The sequence below is a fragment of the Myotis nattereri genome (assembly GCF_964212035.1).
Source record: "Myotis nattereri genome assembly, chromosome: 4".
In the NCBI taxonomy this organism is placed as follows: Eukaryota; Metazoa; Chordata; class Mammalia; order Chiroptera; family Vespertilionidae; genus Myotis; species Myotis nattereri.
The window spans coordinates 19,440,132-19,467,203 of NC_138079.1; the positions used below are offsets into that span (position 1 = coordinate 19,440,132).

Sequence of the window (27,072 nt, forward strand, 5' to 3'; positions counted from 1 at the left end):
TTAGCACGGAGGAGCCTTCATCTGATCCTGCAATTAATCTGTTCATTTTATTCCTAAAGGAAGTAGACCTGCTCATTTTTTAATATAACTTAGTACATCCTAAAGCAATTTCCCTGTCTGTCTTCCTTTGTTTGCTCCTGTGGGACTCTCTGTTGTTGTTGTTGTTTTCCAATAAAAACTGTATGAGGCCAGAAGCAAGTGTTAGAGACCATTATCATCTCATCCTTGAAGATCCTTTTTGAATTAGTAAAGTGCTTCCTTGAGTCACAGCAGAGTGACTGGGGTCAGTCCAATCACCAGATGAAAAAGAATCACATCCTCTCTGTCCCCTCACCCTTCAGCGATGCCACTTCCTTTTCCCTTTTAGATATGATGGGAGAGAAAACCTGCCACCACAAATTTCCCTCTGAGCAGGGTGAACTGACGTCCCGTTTTCCGTGCATTTTGCTGACTTCAAAATGAACAAAATCCATCTCTGAAACTTCAGGGGCATTAAGAAGAGGCATAGAAGACCATTTAAAGCTTTTCCCTGTGGAAAACTGCTGGTTTTCCTTCCGTTGGCATCTGCTAATTTTAAAGCGCTCCTTTATCTGTGTTTCTTCAGACTACCTAACTCATTGGCAGAGTCTCAAATTATTTTTAAACAGGGAGAGAAAAACACAAGAGTCTTTTCATGCAATGTGCAAACACCAAGCTTGTTATCATACGTCTTTGTACTCTGGGGGATGCCCGAGGTAGACAGCTTTAACTGGTTCATTTCAGAAGAGTGTATCATATTAGGGGGATGACCTTTTTCAGAAACATTTCAATAATAAAAGAAAGATACTTGCATCTCATAAAGATTGTTCACTCATTTGGCAGAGGAATAAGGGATAAAAATGATTTCTGTATTTCACCAATCATGCTTGGGGGGTGATTTCTATCATATAATTATTTCAAGTAGTAATATACATTATTACCTTAATACAGGTTCCTGCTGCAGTAGAAATATAGTGGTTACCTGAGTATAGATTGTTTCTTGCAAAGTTGTCTCATACTTAAGCACAATGCTATTCAGAGTGAGCTGAATATAATGCTATTCAGAGTAAGCTGAATATTTACACAGAGTTGATGCAAGAGATTGCTATAAAAATGCTTTTGTCAAATATCATCCAATATCACTTCCTTTGGGTAGGTAATTGAGATACATCTAACCTTCATAGTTAAATTCACACATTCTAAGGATGGCAAGAAATAAAGAGTCCAAAATCACAAATTCTACCCCTGTATTCACTACTTAATACCTTCTTGAACATGAGGACAATTGCTAAAATTTGCTAAGTATCAATTACCTAATCTTAGCAGATGTAACAATTCATTTATTCACTCATTTGTTTAAAAATATTTATTAAGCCCAACTGGCATGGCTCAGTGGTTGAGCGTCGACCTATGAACCAGGAGTTTATGGTTCGATTCCTGGTCAGGGCACATGCCTGGGTTATGGGCTTGATCTCCATTTGGGGGCATGAAGGAGGCAGTCAATCAATGATTCTCTCTCATCATTGCTGTTTCCATCTCTCACTCTCTCCCTCTCTTTTCCTCTCTGAAATCCATAAAAATCTATTTTAAAAATATATATTAAGCATGTTTTCTGTGCAACTTTATACAAACTCTATTTATAACAATGGACTGATATGAATATTAAATAATAAGATAGTTATTATAAAATAACTACCAAATAACCACACATTATTTTTTATAAAATAAAAATAATTTTAAAATTACAATTTACTGTATATAAAAGCATAAAAGAAAAATGGGAACAAAGGGTCCATTCGCAGGGGACTCCTCAACTAAATCATGCTATAGCCTCACAGTGCAGCTTTTAGATTTTTGCAAGAACAAGGAAGTATGAACTGATATGGAAAACTGTCCATGAGACACTATTAATGCATAAATGCAGGTATAAGACATGCTCCTGTTAAAATTTTTTAAAAAGGATACAGGCACAGATATTCATGCATATGCCCACAACGACACATTATACGTGCATATGTGTATCTTCAGACACGTGCACACGCGTGTTTTCTGGTGGGAAGAGGGGCTTGTGGAAAAGAAAAGAAGCTACCTCCTTCTCTATTTCCTCCCCTTTCTTCCTCTTCTCCTCTCTCATCATTCTCTACTTCCACTTATTCTTTCCTTCTTCTTCTTGTCTTCCTCATCTAACTTACTCTTCTAATCATGTTTGGATGGTTTACCATTTATTGCATAAAGTTTAAAAAATTCAAGTGATGGGATCATGGACTGATTTGATATATTTGCTTTCATTTTCTATACATTTCTATACTAAACTATGTGCTAGCTTAATTAAAGTGTCTGTTCAGTCATGGTTTAGCAGGCATTGGCAAGCTTTAAAACTTTACAAATCTGAAAGGGAAGAGCAGGGGAAAATGACTCTTGGTGAAATGAATGCATTTTTGGCGAATAAAAATGTAACATTTCCCTCTTGACTTTTCCCCCCTCACATTTCTCAGTTAATTGAGGGAAAGTGTTTAAACAGTCATAACTCTGTCTTCCACTTCCCAGGTGCTTTCATTCATTTATTTATTCATTCATCTATTTTTCATTTATCTACTTATTTAATTAACAGACATATATATTAAATATATACCTTGTCTCAGTCACTATGCTATGTGATAAGCATACAGCGATGAATAAAGTATAAAGCTCATGACTCTTAAGAAGCATAAAGGATCCAGTCATTTAAACTAAAATATCTACAAGGTCTGTGAAGCCCTGCAGTAGATGTATGATAATTGTGGAGGAATGGGAGAGGGAAAATAAGATAGCTAAAGTCTGCTTTTTCTTGTTGCCAGGGAAATCTTAGCAAAAAGTATACACTTCACTAGAGTACTTAGAAATCACGAGGTTTTGTGTTGAGGGCCAGTGATGATGTTTTGGTATTTATTTTCTGGTACTGAAATTGGAATCTGAGGGAATTCTCCCTATTTATAATGATTTTGGTATTGCAAAGTGACAGATTAATAAAGTAATGATCAATCCTTAAGAAAATAAGTTATGGTAATCAACTGGTATGTGAATGGGGTAAATCATTTTAGCAAAGAAAATGAAAAGCATAGCCAAGCAGGATTAAAACAGTCTAGGAGAGAGCTATGTCAGCAAGGCAGTGGCGTAGGAGTTTCCTGAGCTCCTGTAAGCGCTGAGAATTGTGTGATGAAATGAATGCACAACAGAGAAATGTGATAGAACAAGAGAAGTCCTGGGGGTCAGGTCCTGAAGATGTGATGTTAAAGGGGGTTTTCCTCTAGAAAATGGGAAGCATTTTATAATCAGAAAAATATTGGTTCAAAATTTGACAAGGCAGTAACTTTAGTTACTGTTAACCATACATTTCCTCTAATTAAAATTTTCTCCCCACCCTGACCCTCATTCTGTTTCTTCTCACAAGTCCATATTCAATACCTCAAGAAGTAGAGTCCTTCTTTCTTTTCTTTTTTCTTAATTTCCTTCTCTTCTTCCACCAGGTTTGGAAGGAGAGCAAGTGATTGAGTTAAAATTCTTTGAAAAATTCTGGACTATTTTAAATATCTACCTAGTGGAAAATGTAAATACATTCTAATCTATTCCACTCCCAGGTAGATACAGATACTTTAAATGAGCACAAAGATATATTTTGAAACCTGTTCACAGGAACGAAACACTTTATAATAACAAAACGTGGAATCAACTTAATTATCCTTTAATAAGGACATGGATTAATCAGTTTCAGTATGTCCATGTAATAGAAAAGTATACAGCCCTTTACAATATGAGTCAGCTGCATATGTACTGAAAAGGGTATAAAAGAACATCACATAAATATATATGTACCTTAATAAAAGTTGTACTAAAATGATAGATTATATATATATATATATATATATATATATATATATATATAGTTGAAATATCTCTGTAAAATATAAAATCAAAGAAAAGTACTTTGAATATATAGTACATAAAAAGTATAAAAAATTAGCTGCACTTTGAATTTTATGTATTCTGAGTCTTTGAATCTCTTCAATAATATATGATAATCACAGTTTTACAATACTGATGAGTTCATAGGCATAAATATTTTTTAGGGCTTAACAGAACCTTTGCTATATATATATTTCCTATTTATTTCACTCAATGTATTAATTACATTTATTGCCTTATTTTCCCTTATTAAATTAAAGCATTTGCATTCATCATAGAAATTAGTTTTAGATTACATAAATTATTTCAGTAATAATCAAATAATGCATCTCAATTACTAAAATGTACAAAGAAGGGTGTTGTATAAAAGCAATGTACATAAATACCTATATTTAAGACAAAATGGAAAAATAAAAAATTTTATTTAAGATAAAAATTGCATTTATGTTTTTAACTCTCAAATCCTAAATATCTATTCAAATATTAATTCTAATGACTTACAAACCTTTATTTCTTTCTTGGATATGCTTTGTTAGTTTTTACCCAATGAACCCACATTTTTTCTTTCTTCCTAATAATTAAACATATCTGAGACAAGATATAAAAATAATTTCATATGTACTCATGATAAATAGAAATATTATAAGCTATATATAAAGAGCTATGATTTATTGAAAGTCAGTCTTAAATTCCAAAAGCAGGACAAACTTCCTTAGGACTTTGGATTTCATACTGGAGGGAGTGCAATTCTGTTTATGCTTAAAATATATTAATTTTATTATCACTTTTTTTTTTACAAAACTAAAACCTTTGAAATTTATGTTTATTTGGCCTAAATGTGATCCCTTTCTCCCGCTACATCTCTTTCTCTCTCTCTATCCCTCACACTTATTTAAAATGAAAAATCATTCATCTGAGATTACAACAAGAATTCCAGAAATGTCTGTAAACCATCTGTAAGCCTATGTTTCTTCTTGAAACTATTATGCTCCTGAGAGCGTCAGACTTCCCAGTTTTAAATTTTCCCTTCACTTCAAAAGGGATTGAAGTTCTAAATGAACTTTTGTACATCTATTTTAATATTCACCGCTGCCCGCAAGCTAGCTGCAGGTCATTTCAGTTACCAGAAGCTGCACTAATTTGCAATATCTTTCTATGACTGTTGGTAGGTAAAATGTTGCAGGCACCTGCCTCCAGCCAAGCTTTAGGATAGCAACATAATCTCTGAGAGAAAAATGTGAATTAACCTAATTATCTAAACATCAAAAGGAAATACACCTTACTTGACAATTTTTGAAAAAAGATAATGGTTTCTGTGATTTTCCAACATTTATGAAAATACAGAAATTAAGATAATGGAGTCACTTAACCAATATGCATACGTAAATTGATCAAATCATTTTTCATTATATGAAAACTTTTTTAGTTCAAAGTTTCAAATTATGAATGATTTGTCAATTTTTGCTGAAACCAAACTTGAAACATGTGACTGGTCATTCCCATTAAGAAACTTGACCCAAAGTCTGTTCCACTGTGAAGCTTATATTAGTGATTGTGTGCTTAGATGCAGTTGAATTAAAAGAAGTTTTTGGACCAAAACATTTGCTCTATATACTTGGCAAATTGATTGGTATTCTTTGGCTTTGCAGTAACACATAAATTAAGTGACAAGGCATTTAGTAGAAAGATTCTGTGAAGTCTCTCCACATTGAATCAGGATGAACAAAGGGACCATCCTCAAGTTTCAATGTGGAGACTGCTGTGGACAGCTGCATCTCCTAAGTTAGTTTCCTTCTAAATAACAAGGAAACTATTTTCCCCTTTATTGATTAAGATATTACAAATGTGTCCTTATGCCCCCAATGTCCCCTCATCTCCCTAATCCTGCCCTCACACTCACCCCCTGTTGTCCACATCCATCACTTATGCTTATATGCATGCATACAAGTCCTTTGGTTGATCTCTCCCCGTCACCCCCACCCTTCTCTATCTTCCCTCTGAGTTTTGAGCATCTGATCAGTGCTTCTCTGTCTCTACATCTGTTTTTGTTTATCGGTTTATGTTGTTCATTATAATCCACAAATGAGTGAGATCATGATATTTATCTTTCTCTGACTGGCTTATTTCACTTAGCATAATGCTCTCCAGCTCCATCCATGCTGTTGCAAATGGTAGGAGTTCCTTTCTTTTTACAGCAGCGTAGTATTCCATTGTGTAGATGTGCCAAAGTTTTTTAATCCATTCATCTACTGATGGGCACTTAGGCTGATTCCAAATCTTAGCTATTGTAAATTGTGCTGCTATGAACATAGGGGTGCATGTATCCTTTCTGATTGGTGTTTCTGGTTTCTTGGGATATATTCCTAGAAGTGGGATCACTGGGTCAAACGGAAGTTCCATTTTTAGTTTTTTGAGGAAACTCCATACTGTTCTCCACAGTGGCTGCACCAGTCTGCATTCCCACCAGCAGTGAACGAGGATTCCTTTTTCTATGCATTCTCGCCAGCACTTGTCATTTGTTGATTTGTGGATGGGAAACTATTTTTAAATATGGAAACTGAAGAATACCTATTGTGGTAGACAAACTAATGGTGTCCCCAAATGACCACATCCTAGTACCTGAAACCTGCTGATATGTTACCTAAGATGGAAAAAAAGGATGTTACAGATGTGACTATTTGTGGATCTTGAGATGGAAAGATGAGCTTGAGTTATCTGGGTGGGCCCAGTGTAAGCATGAGAGACTTACATGAGTAAGAGGGAGGGTTAGCTTGAGAGAGGAGATGAGGGCATGGAAGCAGAGGTGGAAGCAATGTGATTTTAAGATGGAGAAAGGGGGATGTAGTTGGTCTCTAGAAGGTAAAGGCAAAGAAGTGGATTAGAGCTTCCGGAATTAAGGCAGCTTTTTATTTAACCTATATGTCCATTTCAAACTTTTTACCTCCAGCATTATAAGATAATAAATGTTTGTTTTAACCCAATAAGTTTATGGTAATGTGTTACAGCCATAGCAACTAATACAGGTGTATTCTATTAATTTTTTCTCATACTTCCTTTTTTATATTAAGAGAAATTGTGAGAATATGTGTTCATATATATAATAATGTATCAATTATTCATATATATGTATTGATATATAAACATAAAACAGATACATATTTAAAATTCTAAAATATATTGCAAGACACTAGCTAGCAACATAACACTCATTTTTATTTGTTTAATGGTGTCTTTTTTTCCCCGGACATTTATGTATAGTTTATTTGTGATTTTCTAGACTAGCCTGAAAGACAAACAACAACAACAATAAACACACTGGTGTGGGGGCAATGTAAAATCTCAATATTTACTATCAAATCAGCATCAACCACCACATGACCTTTAGTGAGTTAGCACTGACTAGTGTGAGTGACACATGAGCAGGACGCAGAGTCCATATGTTTCTCTCCCTATATATATATTTTTTTTCTATTTAAGGTTAGCTGGGAAAAAAAGCTATGTTAAAAAATGTAAGTAGGCATATATACATAATATTTAATTTATTCTTAAAATAGTATGCAGCCAATTGTTGACATATATTTAAATCCAAACTTGACTTTATTTTTTTTTCCTGATAGTGATTTTATGTGTTTGTGTGGTACCGCTCTCTAATAATGGTGTGGAGGGAGAATATAGGAACCTAAGGTGTTTATCAATTAAAGTTCTGACTTGACCAAAACACCATAGTCAATGCCAACACACTAGGTTCGCCTAGGGAGTTGTCATTATTTTAGAATTGCACTCACTAGTGTAGCAACTCGCAAATGAACTGTACTTAAACTTATAAAGAACAGACACAATTACTGAAACAGGAAAAAAGGAGTTAATACTGTAATGTTGTCTTGTAAAACAAGTTAGAATTTAATAATTAACTGTAGAAATTATTGTCTTAATCATCCCCTTATTAATTTGGTAGTTTTCTAAAGGGAAGTTTTATCAATGAATTGGCAAGACCAGCTAAAAAGTGTTTCATGGCCTAGTGCAAAATTAAAATATGGGACACCTTGTTCAAAAATGATTAAAACATCGTCATGGTGACAGCAGAGATTTAACGGAATGCAGGGCCCTTCTAGCACAGGTCCCTGTGCAAATGCCCAGGTTACACACCCATAACTGAAGCCCTAAAAATGAGTTAGTCATAAAACATAAAAGTTTAAGGTTAGGGTCCATATCCATATTTTCATACACAACAGCACACAGATCTGTATCAATAGATGTGTCTATATACAACCTCAGAATTAGATTTTAGAGGGATTTTATAGATTATCTACTCAAACCTTGTCTTTTTACAAAGGAGAAAACTGAACCACAAAGCACTTTAATTCTATCAGCAGTTGAGATAAGAAAGGCAAGTAACATTATTCTAAACACACTTAAGCATTTCTCCTGACTGCCAGGTTAGTGCTCTTTCTATCATGGTAGTAGACCTCCCTGCTTTCGATCACTGCATAATTCTGCATAATTCAGTGTTTGAAATAATCTTTGAATAGATTATTTCATGGTAAGTTCCACAGGATAAAGAATGCTGATGACATAAAGAGAGTACAAGAATTTTAAGGGAATTATGTGTACTGATTATTATGCAGTCATGAAAAAACAAAAGTAGAGTATTATATAATTTGTTGTCAAAACTGGGACCCTTTTGAGAGTTGAGACAATAATATGTTGGGAAAACAATGAGAATAGTATTTCACTAAAGTGTAATGACGTTTTTTTAAAAGCAGTGTTTTCTTTATCATTTATATTATTTATTTATTATAATTATGTATCATTTTTTTCTAATTCTCATGGTTTGGAATATACAGATCTAATATTTCTATGGGCAATTCATATTATATTGATTGAATTTAGGAATAAAAGGTAGATATGACAGAAGCTTTGTTTTTTGGAGGTTTGATAAAAATCACAACATGATGTTTCTCAAAGCTATGAAAAAAATTATAAGCAAATCGACATCAATTACAAGTGAAAATTCCGAAGTGAGACTGCATTCTGAAACCCTGTGCGTTGCTTATAACTGTCAGAGCATCTATTTGCTTTTTTATTATAAAACAAGAGAGATTTTGCTATTGGATAAACAACTGATGTTCTGACGGAGGAAGAGATCAGTTATTAATGGAATCAATGTTTGGCCGGTCTCAGTAGCTTTTATTCTCAAGGTACTGTTTGATTATGATTGTGAACAAAGACTTTATCCTCTATTAAATGCAAACAGAAGAGGAGCAGGAATTTATAAGGAGACAGAGGAAAGCTGTGTGAGTGACATCGTTTGATTTGTTTGGGAGAAGTACTTGCCCCAGCAGACAATGTAATTCATGTTGAGTAGAGCGATTATACAGTGTGTTCCCTTGTGACATTCATATCCAAGAACTCTAGTGGCGGATAAAATGACTTAGAGCACTAATTATTCAGTTCCAATTATTTTAGGTGTTATGTTAGATTGTCATACATTAAGTTCTTTAATCCATATACAACCTTAAGTATCCCTATTTTACAAATGAGAAAATAGGTGCTTGTAAGTGTCAAAACACTTGCCTATAGTCATTCAGGTTGAAATTAATGGAGTTAATAATGTCTTAATCAAATGCCAATCTATTTTCACATAAAACAGAGGTTCCAAGATGTTTCTAAAAAAATTAATCATTGTGACTGGGGGTCCATTTTGTTTCCAAATTAGGACACTTTTTTGTTGTTGCTGTTATCAGTATTCTGCAAACACTCTTTTAGCCCTCCTCTTCTCAAATGTACTAATCCTTTTTAAAGAGACTTTCCAAAAATTACCTTCACGAAAAATAAACAAGTGGAGCTCCAAAAATAATCTTTAGACGTATTCCTTCTTTTTCTATTTGCCAAGTAATAATCTTATTACTGTAGTAAAAGCTCTCTAAACTACTTAATTCTAAGAGCTTTCCCAGGTTTAGAAGTTTTAAACCTGCTTCTGTCATTAGAAATTAAAATATGAAGACAACATTTTGCCAGTTGGGTGTGGGTCTCTATTTTGGTTCAGGTGACACACAAATCATATTAAAAAAAAAAAAAAACTCACAAAACAGAATTTCTATAGATTCCATTCTTCCTACCTTTTTACAGAGTAGATATCTATTAGAAAAGCAATTGTTCATTCTGGTGTTTAGAATGCTTTGTTGGTTTAAGTATGTACCAGATTATTTTTTTAAAGAATCAGGGATAAGAAATTTAGGTAGCAAAATTTATATACAATTGGATAATTCTAGAATATCTATTCTGACTAATCAGGCAAAAGTGAGAATAATAAAATGATACTCAGTTTAAATAATAAGTAAATATATTTGACAATGGAAATATAAACATAATCATATGTGTGAATTGGTTCAAATTAAGGCTTCTAGATAAATCGGCACTTAATATTAATTATAAAAATATAATTAAATATAAATATAAATATAAAATATAATTCATATTATATTATAGAACTTATCTTCTATAAAGATGATACATTCTTTCAGAAAGGGAAGAAAAACATCTTCTTTTAAAAAGATTTGGGAAAATGGAGTTTCTAGTACTTGTGATAACAATGCTTTTAGTATAAATTATTTCATTGTTAAACAGCATATACTTGGCTAAAGAGGAAAAAAGGGCATAAAACCAAGCTTTTAGATATTCAGGCTGCTACCCATTTCTTTCTTGTCTAATTTAAAATGTGCAGTAGCTAATGATATTTTGGCACTTTCTTAGCATCAAAGCATTTCAAGAAATTATCCTATTACATTGTTTCTCCTTATAAGCAAAATTAGCATGGATGGCAGTTTAATTGCTATGCTGTCTTTTCCTCTCCAGTGTTGTGGCCAATTAAACAAATCGTATCACATTTTGATATTCTTCTTTGTTAATTATTTGTAAGTGGTACCTTCTGATTTCCTTACTTTCAAGATTCAGTTTCTTGGTCAGAAATGAAAATAGTGGCAACCTTGATAAACTCTCTCTGACCTTACTTTAAAACAGCTTTCCTGTAACGGTTATTGTGTAGTGCATGTTAACACTGGCTGTTGTTATTAAATTTGTTTTCAGTAATTTTTCAGTTTTTTTCATCACTCATATCAGTGAGGTGAAAGAACTTATGAATCCTGAAAAATCATTTGGGTAGGGATGTTTCACCCCAATCTGAAGGTTGCCGTCTTTCAATCTTCTTAAACTGAAAGAAGAGTTATATTTTGCAGGGAAATAAAAAAAATATTTTATCATGAACTACTACTACTTTAAAACAGCACTTAAGTAATTTTAATAAAGTTAAAACTATTCCTTTCAGGATGGGCTAAATGGAGCATCTGATTTTATTCCTCATGTTATTGTGAGATTTACTTACACTCCTTATTTTATCTCTGTTCCTCTTTCTTTCTCTCTCTCTCTCTCTCCTCTCTCTCTCTCTCTCTCTCTCTCTCTCTCTCTCTCTCTCTCTCTATCCCCTGTGTTTTTGAGGAGGTGTTTTCTAGAGTAAACACTTTTTTTTCATAGGTATATTATATTGTGGATCTTAACCTCATCTCTGATACTCAATCCACTAACTCATGACTCAACAAATTTTCCTACAAAGGATTAATAGCACACACTTTAGTCTTGTTGCCCACTCTGCCATTGTAGTGTGAAAGCAGGCACAGACAATCCTGAAATAAATAAGCATGTGTGTTACTGTATTGCCGGGGTCCAACCCCAGCGGGTCCAGGGGTCCCCAAAGGTGTGGACGGAGTTGGCGAAGAAGGAATGTCACGGACAGCGTTCAGTTGATCAGCAGCCTAGCCAGGATCTCTAGCCAGGATCTCCAGACAAGTTCTGGTCTGGATCTCCAGCGAAGTTCTGGTTAGGATCTCCAGCTAGGTTCCGTATCTATGTTCTGTTCTGTGTCCATGTTCTCTTGCTAGGTTCTCCAGCCAGGTTCTCCAGGTTCTCCAGCCAGGTTCTGTAGCCATGTTCCCTCGCTAGGTTCTCCAGCCAGGTTCTGTCTAGGTTCTCCAGCCAGGTTCAGTCACCAGGTTCTAGTCAGGTTCTCTTGCCAATTTCTGTAGTCAGGTTCAGTCCAGGATCTTTTGCCATGTTCTCTTGCTAGGTTCTGTCTCTAGGTTCTGAGGCCAGTTTCTGTCCAGGATCTTTTGCCATGTTCTCTCCAGCGAAGTTCTTCTGTCTCTAGAGAACGTTCTGTGTAGGTTCTGTGCCAATTTCTGTCTCTCTTCGTTCTGTCTTCTTACATCTGTATTTATACCAGTTGATTCCAATCCTATCAATCTCTATTTCAAAGGTTAGGGCGTTTCTTATCTCCATTCCAGGGAGTAAAGATTATGTAGCTTAAGCATGATTGTTTGTAGTTAAAGTGATTAATTTCCCACCTGGCACTTAGTTAAAAGGTTTTATTCCCTCCCTAACTTCAGGGGAAAATCCCTACCTGGGGAAACAACCTTTCTCAGAGAGGAGACCTTGGTTAAAACACATAGTGCCAAGAAGGTGAGCAAACATATTAAGAACAGTATGCCATATATGCCAGGTCCCTTGAAACAGCAAGCATGGACCGGCTCCCGGCACTGTATTCCAACACACACAGGTGTTGTACTGGGTTTAGTCCATGGAGCATAGTTTGCCCCCCCTGCAATAGGCCTTTAGAAGGAATGCTTTCTGCGGGCAAGGGTTTGGTCAGATTTTTCTCACTGTTCTACTCCTAGTATTTAAAATTATCTGGTAACTTAGAGGTATCTCATTTGAATCTGTTAGACATACACCTAGAATAATATTATTGGCAAAATACAATACTATATGATTTGGAAAACACTTGGATCCTATAAAGATCAAAGTTTCATTTTTTTTTCAATTGACTCAGGTGCCACGCTTGGTTTTTATTGTGAATTTGGTTAAAATGAACAGATTTCCCAGGTTAATTCCTACATAGATTTTTATAGAGTGGCATGCTCTTCACTGCCTTTGAATTTGAATTCCATGCGCTTGTCATACTGAGTTATAGACAGACACAGACTTCAAGTCCTTCATCGTGTTTGGGTTAAAGATCTCATTAAGTTAGTAGTCCTGCCATCTTGACTGTCTTTGAGTCTGCTCACTTGATAGACTGTTTTCACCTTGATGGCTGGGTGTAATCCATCAGTGTCTGGTTGCCTGAAGTTATCATGTGTAATACCAAGCTTAGTTTAAGTCCATCTTCTGACCTCAACGCAAAGCAGAAACCAAAATTGTTTTGGAAAATGTAGCTGACATCCACAGGGACTACCCAGTACAAACAACTGAGCCTCACAAAACTCCTATTGCCCTCAGGGTTTATGTAGGTGCCACTGCTCTCCCATGAGCACTTGCCATAAAGCAAGAGACAATTGGGCCGAGGTAGCCTTTTGCCTGCGTTTGTGTACAGACACTAACCAGAATAGAGCAAATACGAAAAAAACAGTCCCTCGGCTGGAAGACGGCCTTAAAGAAAAATGATGCTCACAGCTATCCTGCCAGTAGCTGGCAAAGCAGTTTTTACAAAACATATTTAATGTTTACAACCGCTTGGAGGCTGGGGAAAGAGTAATACTTTGAAAATATGTTTAATGTTTTGCAGTACTCAGTGGCCAAAAAGCAACTCCTGCTAACATATATTTAACGCCTAGAGTCATTTGGCTGTTAGAGAAAAAAAAAGGAACTTCTTGTTAATTTTTAACATTTATTGCTGATCAGTGGCTGCTAAAGCAGCTATCAGTGTAGCATGGTTTATGTTTGGGGACACACGGTGCTGCTACAAAAACAATTCATACACTTCTCTCGAAGCCATAAAAAAACTGTCAATACCATTACCTTTGCAATTGTACCACTAATAAAATCAAAGGAATCAAACAGAGGAATAAAATGCTCCCTGAACACACAGTCATAACAGCCCATGGCCGGGAAAATAGCTCGGCCATGCTTGTGGTGTGGACAGCACGCTGACCCTGGAGGGATCACCGGGCCCTGCTTAGTTTCAGCAAAGGTTTTTCAGTGAGTCAGCAGATTCCAAAGCAAAAGTGTCACCTGATAATTGGTGTTTCTTACAAATCAACAGCTTGTCTCCACACATTAAGGTAAAAGAGTGCTCTGTGCCAAAGAAATTTTGAATTGGAATAGAGAGTCTGTTAGGTTTTTGAATAGATTTGGTGGGGTTTGTAGAAAAAAAACAGTCGTAAATATTGAGCTCCTGTCAGAGGGAGTGACTCTATGGGAAAAGAAAAGGAATAAGATTATTAACTGGGTCCTCTACATCTTGGGCTTTTTGCCCTGTAGTTTCTTGAGAATAGAAAAGCTACTGTGCAGCATGAAAAACCAGTATTGCAGGGGGAAAAATGGATTTGGGCCTTATCAAACACGTCCTGGGTCATCTTTGGCTCTCACAAAAACAACTTGGATAGCTCAACAAATTGAGAAGGAAAAACTGAATGAAAGACCACTGTTTTAAACACCGTTTATACAAGTGAAAATACAGTCCAGAGGCTGTCAGTTCTAAGGACACTCCAAGTCCCTTTAAGAATCAAAGGTAACTCCTTCCTCTTTGCTGATCTTCTGGAAAAATTCAGTCTTCAAGCTTAGCAGGTGTGGGAAGAGGTAGGCTTTCGTTTAATGTTTTCGAGACAGATGGGAATGGAATTGTTGGGCTGCAGGTGCAATAGGCCAGAGCAAGAGGTTGGAGCAGATGAAGGAAGGCGTCAGCAATGGGTATCAGAGACCTGTGGATGCGAGGAAGGCCTCTGTGGGTGGGAACTCAGAGCACTAGTGAAGTGAGCAAAACCTCCAGTGAGAGAGGGAAAATAGTGGAAACAGCCAGCTCAGAATGTCAAAGCTGGAATGGAGTCCTCGGGGAATGTGCAAGGGGTTTGAAGGGTCAGTGACAATGAAAGATTGGTTATACATGGGGGCTTGATCAAATAAGAAAATATATTCAATATAAAAAGCACCAGATTTCTCATTCTCAGAGAAGAGAGTTATAAATTATAAAAGGAGTGAAGAAAAACTGGAATAAATGATGGTGTTGGATTGGAGTTGGGGTACTGGAATGAAATCATGGTGTTCAATATATGTAAAAAGACACACAAATATCTCCTCTCTCTCTCTCTCTCTCTCTCTCTCTCTCTCTCTCTCTCTCTCTATATATATATATATATATATATATATATATATATATATATATATATATAATTAGATAGATGCTTTTGTTGTGCCTATTGAAAGGGACTGGGGGTAATGACACTCCAATAGCAAATAGCAAAGAATACATATAGAAACCAGATTTTTGCTTTTAAATATTAGTCTTTATATAAGAGGGCTTCTTGTAAAAATAGCATATTAAAGGACTGGGGCAGGCAAAGTGTGTAAGACAAGTCCAAAACATAGTTTTGGGCTAGGAAGATATAATTAAAATAAATAAGGGTAATATCTAAAGGACCAGCTCAACTGAGATAAAACAAAACAAAACAAAACAAAAAACACTGAATTTAGTAAGCCCCCACAAAAAATTACTAACCCAAAAATAAAAGGTATAATAAATTGCAATTAATTTTATTCTAAAGAACCTTGGAGTCATTCATACTTTCTGATACACAAGGGTTAAGTTTTCATATGAAAATAAAGATAAATAGTAAAAAAAACACCGCATGAAATTTTCATAATGATTAAATGAAGTAGGGAATGGAAATCTCTATTTAGATCTTCTGGCCCCTAACTATAGCTCAGAAAATGGTAGGTCTTACTACATAAATTATGATTCAGAATTGACATCAATAAAACGTGTCATAGCGACCTGATTCCCAAAACAGCTGTTTCATAATGGCTTACCTCAGGCAGAAGAAGATAATACAAGTATGAATATGGATTTGAAGATGTTAGACCTATCAGCACTCTGAGAGGGAAAGTAACTTAAAACAGACCACACTGATTCAAAATTACCAGATATGGGAGAGGGCACATTACTGTAACTCACTGTCACTCCAGTGACCTTAAAGAATTAAGACCGCATTCATAGTACCAAATATGTCTCTAAGGAGTAACTCTGAGTTGGGAATATCTGCATCATTAGGTAATTTCTTTAGGTCATAGTAAAAGCACTTTAACTATGAATGTTACTTCCATGGCATCTTGGATGTCACACAAGTTAGTAACAAAGTGACCTTTCTCTTAAACAATTCATAGATTCACTAGAATTTTCTTAAAGTTTCAGGAACCAAATATATTTCACAGTCTTACAGATCTCAAATCTTGATTTTCCTCTGAAATCTTTATGTACCCTGCTCATTTCCCCTTTTGTACAGTTTTGTTCCTTATAATTTTCACTGTAGTTCATCTTTATTAAAGTTTTAATTGTTCATATTTTCACATGTATACTTCCCTATTGCTAAACAGGCACTTGTATAAGCTTTGTTTCAATATTTCAATATCTCTTGATATTTTATAGTAAAAATAAGAATAGCTATTTTACTATATGTATTTTTAGATTGTGTGATTCTTCTCTTTTATTGAAAATGAAGTGGGAACATTCTCAGTTATTGGGAAAGCATAGTTATTTCCTAGAGAATATCTCAAACACAGGGTATAAAACTTAAGGTGAGAGTTACTGAAACAATAGCTGTACTGGCCAATATAACATGGTAAGCTGCATTTGGCCTTGATCAAAAATTATTTTTAAATTCTAAGAAAAATTAAAAATAAGTGTTGGACAAAGTGACTTAGAGCAGTGAAGCATTTCCATAGGGTAAGAAGGCTATGCTTAGGAATGGAGTTCAGGAGCTCTGGGGACATCGGTATGATGCCTGGGTACACTGTCAGTTTTGGTTAGCTTTAGGTTGGCCATATAAAAACAAAAACATCAAATGCCACAGATCCAACTGGGTCTCCGGTGCTTTTTGTTATATGTGTATAGGCAAGATGGTGGGACATGGCAAAATTAGTGCCTGGTAGATATTAAATGTATAATATTTAATTTGGATGTGGTATTTAGACTTTTTTAGTATTTATTTGGAATGAGTATATTATGGAGATACAATATAGTTTTCTGTAGCTCTTTCTAATACCTCCCGGAAGAACAGCAAACCATGTCTCAACCCTATAGCATGCAAAAGCTATTGTGTTCTCCCTCACCTACCACTTGCCTGATATTTCAGATTTATTTCTCTCTTCAAACATGATTCTGAACTCCTTATTTAAGGGCTCAGACTCTGTAGCTACCCCTTATCCTAATTGGCACAACAAAAACCTTTGTAAGATAATTTTCTAATACTGGAGAGAAGGCTGTATGTTGGTTTAAGGATGCTGTTCAGGTAATAAAGTGTCACTGAGGGTCATGAATTCACATAAATATCTCCAATTTTCATGAAGTCAGAGCAGGTTACTGGTAAACCATTTATTACTAAAGGGCATTGTCTTCTTAAAAGCCATAATTTTTTTCTCAAAATATTACCTTCATTCCCCGCCCCTGTAAAATCAAAGCACAATTTTAAGGAATTGCTCTTCCCCTTTTCAGGGTCTACTTTTCTAATAAGATTTCTTCCAATTATATTTCTAAATCTCTAGCAACCATAGCACCACATAAAAGAGGCAGCTCAAAAAATGTAGCAGATGTGGAATAACAGATATGCAGCCTGAGTACACATACAAAACTTTTAAGTCTAAGTGAAGTACTCTGAGCTAATTTCTCAGGTCAAGGAGAGAGATGGTCTTTGAATGCCTGATAAGGTCACAGACACAATTTCAAGTGCATGCATTTATGATCAATCCCTGTGACAACTCCTGTAGCCAGTACCCTGCTTCCACCCTTAGGGTACTCGGTGCAACATTCCTTGTGTGTCTACCATGCCTGTAAGGGCAGCAGAAGCCCCCTGAGGAATGTCAGACTTGGGAAATATTAGCAACAGCTCACATAGGAGTTTCAAGTTGTTACTTGGAAGTGATGAGTGCTTTCTCTTACAAAAGAGCTAGAAACTAAAATTTACTTTGAAATAAGTTGATGTATTGGCAATGGTGACAGAAATAATCGTTATAATTTAAAATTGTCAGTAAATCTGGAACCTTTTACTCATCAACCATAAAATAACTATTATAGGACTTTATCAGTTTAGGTTGTTATTGAAATGTGACTTTATTTTTTTAATATATTTTTATTGATTTCAGAGATGAAGAGAGGGGAGCATGACAAAAACATCATTGATGAACGAGAATCATTGATCAGCTGCCTCCTGCACACCCCACACTGGGAATGGAGCCCATAACCTGGGCATGAACTCTGACTTGGAATTGAACTGTGACCTTCTGGCTCATAGGTCGATGCATAAACACTGAGCCATGCTGGTTGGGCTGATTTTACATTATTATTAATTCTAAAGAGTGAAGATGATATTAAAAGCTTAATTGTAAAATTACTCTAATACTGACTTCATAATCATATTTGTTTCCTAGGGTGATGGCTTAACCACTATGGTGACCTACAGCTACAAAGAAAACAATATCACCCTTCTGGGATTTCCAATGAAAGCAACAAAGGATGCAACACACCCCTTTCCGGACCACCTTCAGGCTCAGCTGTGACACATGCTGTGGATAATTTACTTTCAGCCAAGGATTACTATCTGCTATTCGTTGAGTGTGGTGGTTACCTCCAGCTATATAGGTATCTGGAATGGTAATGACATCAATTTCAGTGCAAAGGGAGGACTTTTGTGAGTTCAGGGAAATGTAAATATGGGAAAGAATGTTTTATGTCCTAGATATTTATTTATCTACTTATATATTTAGAATTCAGCAAAAAGGAAAAGTTAAATAGAAAGAAAATTGGAAAAAAATAAATGAAACTGTTGTTATCCTCTACAGCAGCAGTTCTCAACCTGTGGTCGCAACCCCTTTGGGGGGTCGAATGACCCTTTCACAGGGGTCCCCTAAGACCATCGGAAAACACATATATAATTACATGTTGTTTTTGTGATTAATCACTATGCTTTATGTTCAATTTGTAACAATGAAAATACATCCTGCATATCAGATAATTACATTACGATTCATAACAGTAGCAAAATTACAGTTAGGAAGTAGCAACGAAAATAATTTTATGGTTGGGGTCACCACAACAGGAGAAACTGTATTAAAGGGCCGCGGCATTAGGAAGGTTGAGAACCACTGTTCTACAGTGAAAGAACACTCTCCTGGGTCACAAGTAAGATGTTTACGTCAACCTGCAGAAAATAAATGTGAAAAGGTCTGTGGCATCTGATAGAACTTTGGTTTGTTTACTCACCCACAGGAGACATTTCTGGGACACTAGCCACATATGGTCCATCCAAAAACTTTGGCTCATTATCATTAATATCCTGCACTTTGATGATGAATTCTGATTCAGGCTCCAGGGGCTTCCTGGTTTCTATGTCCACAGCCTGAGCACGAAGCGTGTAGAAAGGTTTTTCTTCTCTATCCAGGCTCCTTATTGCATGAATGTCCCCTGTAGTTTCATCAATGGTAAAAACGGTGCCAGCGCCATCTCCAGAGAGGGTGTATTTAACAGTGCCCTCTCCCTTATCTAAGTCAGAATGGAGCTTTAGGGAGAGAAGGGGAAAGGAAGGGGAAAGAGAGAGAGAGAGAGAGAGAGAGAGAGAGAGAGAGAGAGAGAGAATATGAACACCATTAAAGATAAGGTTCTAGGTTAAAAAGCCATACTTGCAGTATAATTTTTAATCAGAAAAGGTAAACAAAAACAATATAATTCTTTATTTATTTATTTTTGTTCACCAACTTTTTAATTATAAACATTTTAAACACACAAAAAAACAAAGTTTGAAAAATATATGGCGAACACCTGTATATCCCAAAGACTCCACCATTCACCTTTGAATCTACTTGACTTCTTCTCGCAGAGATACATCCCATATCTGTCCTTCACTCCAGCTTTCTCTCAATCCATCTTATTGCTTAGTACATTGTAGATATCAGAAGTACAGCCCCAAATACATGAGCATGCATAAATACAAGGATTTCGAACACTTGTATCTATTCGCTTTTTTTTTTCTTTATTGATTAAGGTATTTCATACGTGTCCTTATGCCCCTCATGGCCCCCACTCATGCCCTCACCCCCCTGGTGTCTGTGTCCATTGGTTAGGCTTATATGCATGCATACAAGTCCTTTGGTTGATCTCTCCCCCTTACCCCCACCCTCCCCTACCTTCCTTCTGAGGCTTGATGGTCTGATGGATGCTTCTCTGTCTTTGGATCCTATTTGCTTCTTTTACATACTTTTGTTCTTAAACTCTACATTTTAGTTTAGGTTCAGTAAGATAACATCATCATTCAAATTAATGTTATTAAAATAAATATATCCATTTTGTAATTTATATTGATATCAAAATTTGCTCTGAAAGTATATACGTATATAAGTATAAGCAAAGAATTTAGACCTGAGCAAGTTGTCTAATTAAGAGAATGAGAACACAATAAGGGGACACTAGATTTTGATTTTTCTTTGAAAGTTTCTGTATATTTTATTCACGTCTAAGAAAAATGCTATGAATGATAGGAGGAAGCCTCTCCCCCCACCCCCCGCCCCAATTCTTCATAAACTTCTGTGAAGCATAAGAAGGTTCAAACATAAAATCAAGCTGTAGATAAATCTTCTTTGAACCTAGGATTTTCAAATTACAGATTCCAACCATACTATTAAAAATATCCAACACATTGGGTATTGCTTTTGCTTTCAAATTCATCTAAAGATATGAGACAGGCAAATGCTCAATGCAAAAGCAATGACTTTATAAACTGTATCCATTTTGTCAACAGCTCAAAAAATATGTGGTAATATTGCAGAAACGGAGTGAAAATTCTAAATAGGTTTTTACAATGTGATCCAAGTAGTTACCAAAAAAATCTTCATTTAGCTCAAATCAGAACCATTTTCTTTTTGAACTGACATAATAAAAAAGCAAATGTGTTTTCAGCTCTCTCCAAAATCCAAATTAAATTCAATGTTGCTATTCCTTCCTCTTCCACCTTTTCCTTCTAATTTAAATCTGAGTTTTGTAGAAATTAAAACTTCAAACAATATTTGAAGGTTTGGGGCAGGGGGTGGGGGCAGGGCAGGCTAGAAGGAGTCAATGGGGGAGGAGGGGGACATATACTTTCAATGATAAAAATTAAAAAATATATATGTTAAATTTTGAACTGAAAATGAACTTATTTAATGTAAAGCTCTTGAGAAGATTAGAGGTTTTTTTTAAAATATATGTTATTGATTTTTCACAGAGAGGAAGGGAGAGAGATAGAGAGAGTTAGAAACATCGATGAGAGAGAAACATCGATCAGCTGCCTCCTGCACATCCCCCACGGGGGATGTGCCCACAACCCAGGTACATGCCCTTGACCAGAATCGAACCCAGGACACCTCAGTCCACAGGCTGACGCTCTATCCACTGAGCCAAACCGGTTTCGGCAAGAAGATTAGAATTTTTATAGTAGCTCATTGCAGGGTAATACCTTAAAGGAGATCACATGCAATAACCTGCATTGGCAGGCAATATTCAAAGCCAGTTATTCAGTGCTGATTAAGTCAGGCACATAGGTGACTAGCTTACACTATAGGTGTTTACTCACAATCAATCTAATATTAAATAAGTGGTGTTCACCTGATGTTGGGTACTGTAAAATCTTCTTCATATTACATATTAAATAACTTGTACAGAGAATGTTATAAACTAAAGTGAAACTCTCTTACTTAGAGATAACTTCTTTAACCATTTTTATACACTTTCAGTTATATATATTCATGTTAATAAATGTATATGAATATATACATATCTAAAATGGTTCACATATATTAACATATTCATATATTTTCTCATGTCTATGTAATTGTTTTCTTATTGTATATACACATATGCATAATTATTAAAATGATAAATGAGTTACCCTAACTGGTTTGGCTCAGTGGATAGAGCGTTGGCCTGTGGAATCATCCCAGGTTTGATTTCGGTCAAGGGCATGTACCTTGGTTGTGGGCACATCTCCAGTAGGGGGTGTGCGGGAGGCGGCTGATCAATGTTTCTTTCTCATCGATGTTTCTAACTCTCTATCCCTCTCCCTTCCTCTCTGTAAAAAATCAATAAAATATATTTTAAAAAATGACAACTGAGTCAATACTTTCAATAACAATATATTATAATGATTTTCAGTATCATTTGAAATTATTCAAAATTATTTTTAAATTTCCATATTATATTCATTTAAGAAAGTCAATGGATTTTGCTTATCTCTTAATAAAAAATGTGATGAATGTGTGTGTCCAACTTTTTAGTTCCTCAAAATACAAGGGTAATTTTTAAGATCAAAACCATGATCATTTTTATCAACATTTTTGAATCTTGAATGATTCCAGAAATTGATCTCTATAGATGAATTTATTTTTAATTTTTCAGCATGGGAATCTAATTCAGGCTTAGCTTACACTGCAAAGCTACAGCTTAGTTCATTTGCATGAAGAAGGGAGGGTGCAGAAGGGGAATTCTTGTGCTTTGCCTCATCTCTGAGTTGTGTTCAGAAAAATCCCATGATGCCCTTTTATACAGAGGCTTTAAGCTACACATACAGAAAGCTAATAACTCCTTCAGAGCCATTTAAAAATAACAGCGAGCGGATGTTTCTTATTTCAATTATTTTTAAAAAGCTTTTTCTGTGTAGGTGATGACTCTTTACTGACTGACACAGCCAACTCCAATAAAACCATCTTCTAATACTGACACTTAAAATAACATTTGTCCTAGAAACAGAGTTCCATAAATGGTGGATGTAGAAATATGCGGTGTCCAGGCAGTTGTTTTGTGGAAGTGGTGTTGTTATTTTCTGCTGTTTTCCAAGCACCTCAGATGGAGCGTGAAAATGAGATGCCAAAAGAGGCTTAAAAAAGATGCCGAGGTCTAGAATCAGAGTGTAAGTGAAACTGAACTTTAGGGCTTAAAAGTTTTGAGAAAGCTACTCTAAAGTCAAGGACTTACTAGCATAGCTCTGATTATATTTTAGAAACCCCTGCACAAAAGAAGGAATTTATTCTTCTTTTCTCTGGGTTGAAAAGTGCACCTAAGAGTATAAAATGTTTTTATATTACCACGCCCAGCAGTGATTTTATTTTCATTTGCTATTTGCCCGGATAGGGGGTGGTTACTAGGCATGGGGAGAGAATGGGGTTTGTTGAAAGGAGAAATTGTTTTATTTACATACAGGATGTATTCAGATAAACTTGCAAAAATGAATATAAGGCAATTTTATGTGAGTTTCTTTGGCTGAAAAAAATTCATTATGTAGGAAACAAATGACTTTTGCTAGATTCTCCTTGGTGACCTTATAAAATACTAAGTGTTTTCTGTAGTTGCTTAGGTTTCCTGTTAATGCCTGCTCTGTTCTCAGGAACATCACATTGGCCATTGTTATTAGCTACAGTGCCCTTAGATTGTTTTTAACTCGTTGTTTATTGACAAAGGAAGACCAGACCCAAAGATGATTTATAACTCTGTCTGAGTAATGGAATCATGCAAACGTTTTCTCTTTCTGAAGCCACTGAATGCTCAAGAATATTTGACATCTATTCCGTTCTGTTCCCGGAGGGGACTCATTTGTTCTTCCTTGCTTGATTGTTGCCATTCCAGCAAGAGGAATACTGCTTTACAAGGTTGGGAATTCCCTTCAACAGCCCAATGTGAGTTGAGAACTCCCCTGCCTGGGTTACAGACCCAAAGCTATTTATCATCTGGAAATATTTCAACTTCTATTTAAGAAAGTAGAAACCCATTTCAAAAAGGCCCACATTTCCCCAGAGGTATGCTAAAGAGGAGCAAAGAACAAAGGCTATTTACCATGCTTGGGAGCAACAAAAGCTAATGTTTTAGGATATATTACACATCCTGTTGCTAAAAGGAACCAACAGGCCCCAAATGGAATCTCTGAGCTGTGCCCCACATCACCCAACCAAGTCAATTAACCTAATTGTCTCAACCTCTCCCAGGAATGTCACCTTTTTAACAAGTCAACCTGGAACTACTTGGTCAGCACTAGAGAGATCACCTGCCAGACAGGCTCCTTCCTTTCCCCTTAGGAGGGTGATCTTGCATGAAGTGAAGAGTACTTTGCTCATCTTTTTTCTGCCTCCTTTCCATCCATGAAAACCTTCTCCAGCTCAGCAGAGCTCCTTGCTATTTACTGTATGGGAAGCTACCTGATTCATGAATCACTGAATAAGCCCATTTGATCTTTCAATTTACTCAGTTGAATTTTTTTTATTTAACACAGCTAAAGAGAAAATATACTATCTACCCGATATTCTCTTTCATCTTTCCTTTTGTCCTTGATTATTATATGTGTGGTCATATGTGAGAGGCATATGTTTTTTTTTGTTTTTTTTTCAGAGTGTCCTATTTTACAACTTGAGCTCACTCAGATTACATTAAATCATTTGAGAGTGTCACAATATATTAACAGGTATTTCTGCAAAAGTTTGAGAGGTCATTGGCATGGTGCCTGGATTTAGAAGGAAAAATATGGAAGGAGAAGGTTAAAATAATTTTTCATACCTTTCCAAAGCTGTAGAACATTTTTCACAGAGCCATTTTTTAGGTAACAAAACATTTCCAGACAATAAACTATTCTGGTCAAACCATCGTTAATGGAATCTCTGTTTTTGAAATAAATTGCATTTTATGTATGGTTTTAAATGTGGTTATTTTTTCAGAATACTAGGTAGATTTTTATGTTTTATTCTAGATTTAAAGGGACAAAAATGATTAATAATCATTACTAACAATGATGCATTGTTACATTTATATATATTATTTGTTAATTTGTTATTGCTAGTATTAAATTCTCCACATTATTATTTTTATTATTAGCACTTACTCAATATCTGTAATAGTTTTATAAGCTTTATTTAATTCTCAAACTAATCAGTGATATACTAACTAACATGATAATTCCAATCAAAGAGATATAACTAAATTCAACTAGTTCAAAATGAAAAAATTATACTTCAAAAGCTGTATGTTGTAACCTAACCTCTTTGCCTAAGTCTTTAATAGCTCTAATACAGCAGTCAGATACAGATTTTAACTCTAATGTAAAACTTAGACTGATCTAAAATCTATGAACCTGAGCAGACAGACATTTGGGGTTAAAATTCCAAACCCATTACTTCTTACCTGGATGTTACTGTGTAAGTTACTAAATTTATGTAAATGTTAGAATCCTCATATGTAAAATATGGATTCTAATATTTACATTGTAAAATTTGGAGGATATTGTAAAGAATTTAACTTCATAACATCAATTTCCCTTCCTTCCTCTCTAAATAAACCCTGTAAAGTCAGATTTGTTTTCAGTTATATTAATTTATATTCATAGACACAAGAAAACTAATTGGATCTGAAATAATGACAGAAAACCCTATCAGGCTTCTACTTTTTGCTAGGCAATTTTCCAATGGTTTTGAGTCTAAGACCACTTTGCAAATCTAAAACCACTCTGATGTTCAGAACAACCCTATGAGTACAGCTCTAATCTTAGCCCTTATTTTGCGGATACAGGAATCATGGCACAGACAGGCAAGGTTGCCTCCAGACATACAAATAGAAAGATACAAAGCTGAGATTCAAATCAGGTAGTCTAACCCCGTGTGTCTTTGGGACTAGCACTAAACCAAACTCATTCAATTTGATTACTATAATATAACTTTTCTTAACTTTCAAAACTGGGTCTCTCTTGAGACAAATTTAAAAAAAAAAAAAAAGATCATCAAAATCTTTGGTCCAAGAATTAGATAAACCACAGATGCAAAATACCCAGAATTAGTTTTGTGACATCAGTTTGATTGAGGAAAACCAAATTCTATTCTTATGGATGCATTGCTAAAAAGAGTTTAATTCAAAAATGCTTTAAGAACTTAACCCAGAAGGCTGGTGACCTTTAAAGCCCTAGCAAAGGTCAGAGCTGTGCACCACCTCTGTTAATCCAGATAATGGTAGCTGAAGCAACCTCCCCACCTTTAATCATGTAAATCCTTATTGATAAGAATAGTCTATGTGTCACTGGAACCTCCCTGCCTAAGGGCTATACCAGGGGTGGGCAAACTTTGACTCCAGGGCCACAATGGGTTCTTAAACTGGACCGGAGGGCCAGAACAAAAGCATGGATGGAGTGTTTGTGTGAACTAATATAAATTCAAAGTAAACATCATTACATAAAAGGGAAAAAAAACAACAACAAAAAAAACCCCACAAAAATGCTTTAAGAACTTGTATGCATAACCCATGGAGACAGACAATAGGTGGTGAAGGCCTGGGATGGGGGTTGCGGTGGGCTAGAAGGGGTCAAAGGGGGGGAAAATGATACCTGTAATACTTTCAACAATAAAGCTTTAAAAAAATTCTCTGAACTGCCCATTGTTGATTCCAGGAGATACTAGAATAGAGAACATAACTTAGTACTTGCTCTCAAGAAGAAAGGAGAACAGTTGGAAACAATCCTATATAATAAAAGGGTAATATGCAAATCAACCGAACAGCTGAACAACCGGTCTCTATGACGTGCACTGACCACCAGGGGGCAGACACTCAACGCAGGAGCTGCCCCCTGGTGGTCAGTGCATTCCCACAGGGGGAGCGCTGCACAGTCAGAAGTTGGGCTCATGCTGGCAAGTGTTGTGGCGGTGGCGGGAGCCTCTCCCACCTCCAAGGCAGTACTAAGCATGTCCAACTGATGGCTCCTGGACTGCAAAAGGGTGCAGGCCGGGCTCATGAACCCCCTCCCCCCCTGCCCCCCCCCCCCCGTGCATGAATGTCGTGCACCGGGCCTCTAGTCTGTATATATAAAAGCCTAAGCCTCCGCCAACCAGCTGACCATTTGACCGTCCAACCGGTAGCTATGATGCACACTGACCACCAGGGGGCAGACACTCAATGCAAGAGCTGCTGAGCTGCAATGACTCCCTCTTGCAATCCAGGACCCCTCGGGGCTTGTCAGAGAGCTGGTTTTGGCTAGATCCCTGCAGATCAGGCCGAGGGACCCCACCTGTGCATGAATCCGTGCA

The 27,072-nt window shown here is 36.0% G+C and overlaps 1 protein-coding gene across 3 annotated transcripts in view; it reads right to left on the reverse strand.

The window, feature by feature from the left end:
• Positions 1 to 27,072, reverse strand: part of CDH12 (cadherin 12) — a 728,469-nt gene that overhangs the window by 99,432 nt on the left and 601,965 nt on the right. For all 3 annotated transcript variants that reach the window (XM_081088630.1, XM_081088631.1, XM_081088632.1), the window contains one exon: positions 19,259 to 19,553. In XM_081088630.1, the coding sequence (XP_080944756.1) occupies positions 19,259 to 19,553 (295 nt within the window). The remainder of the gene's footprint in view (positions 1 to 19,258; positions 19,554 to 27,072) is intronic.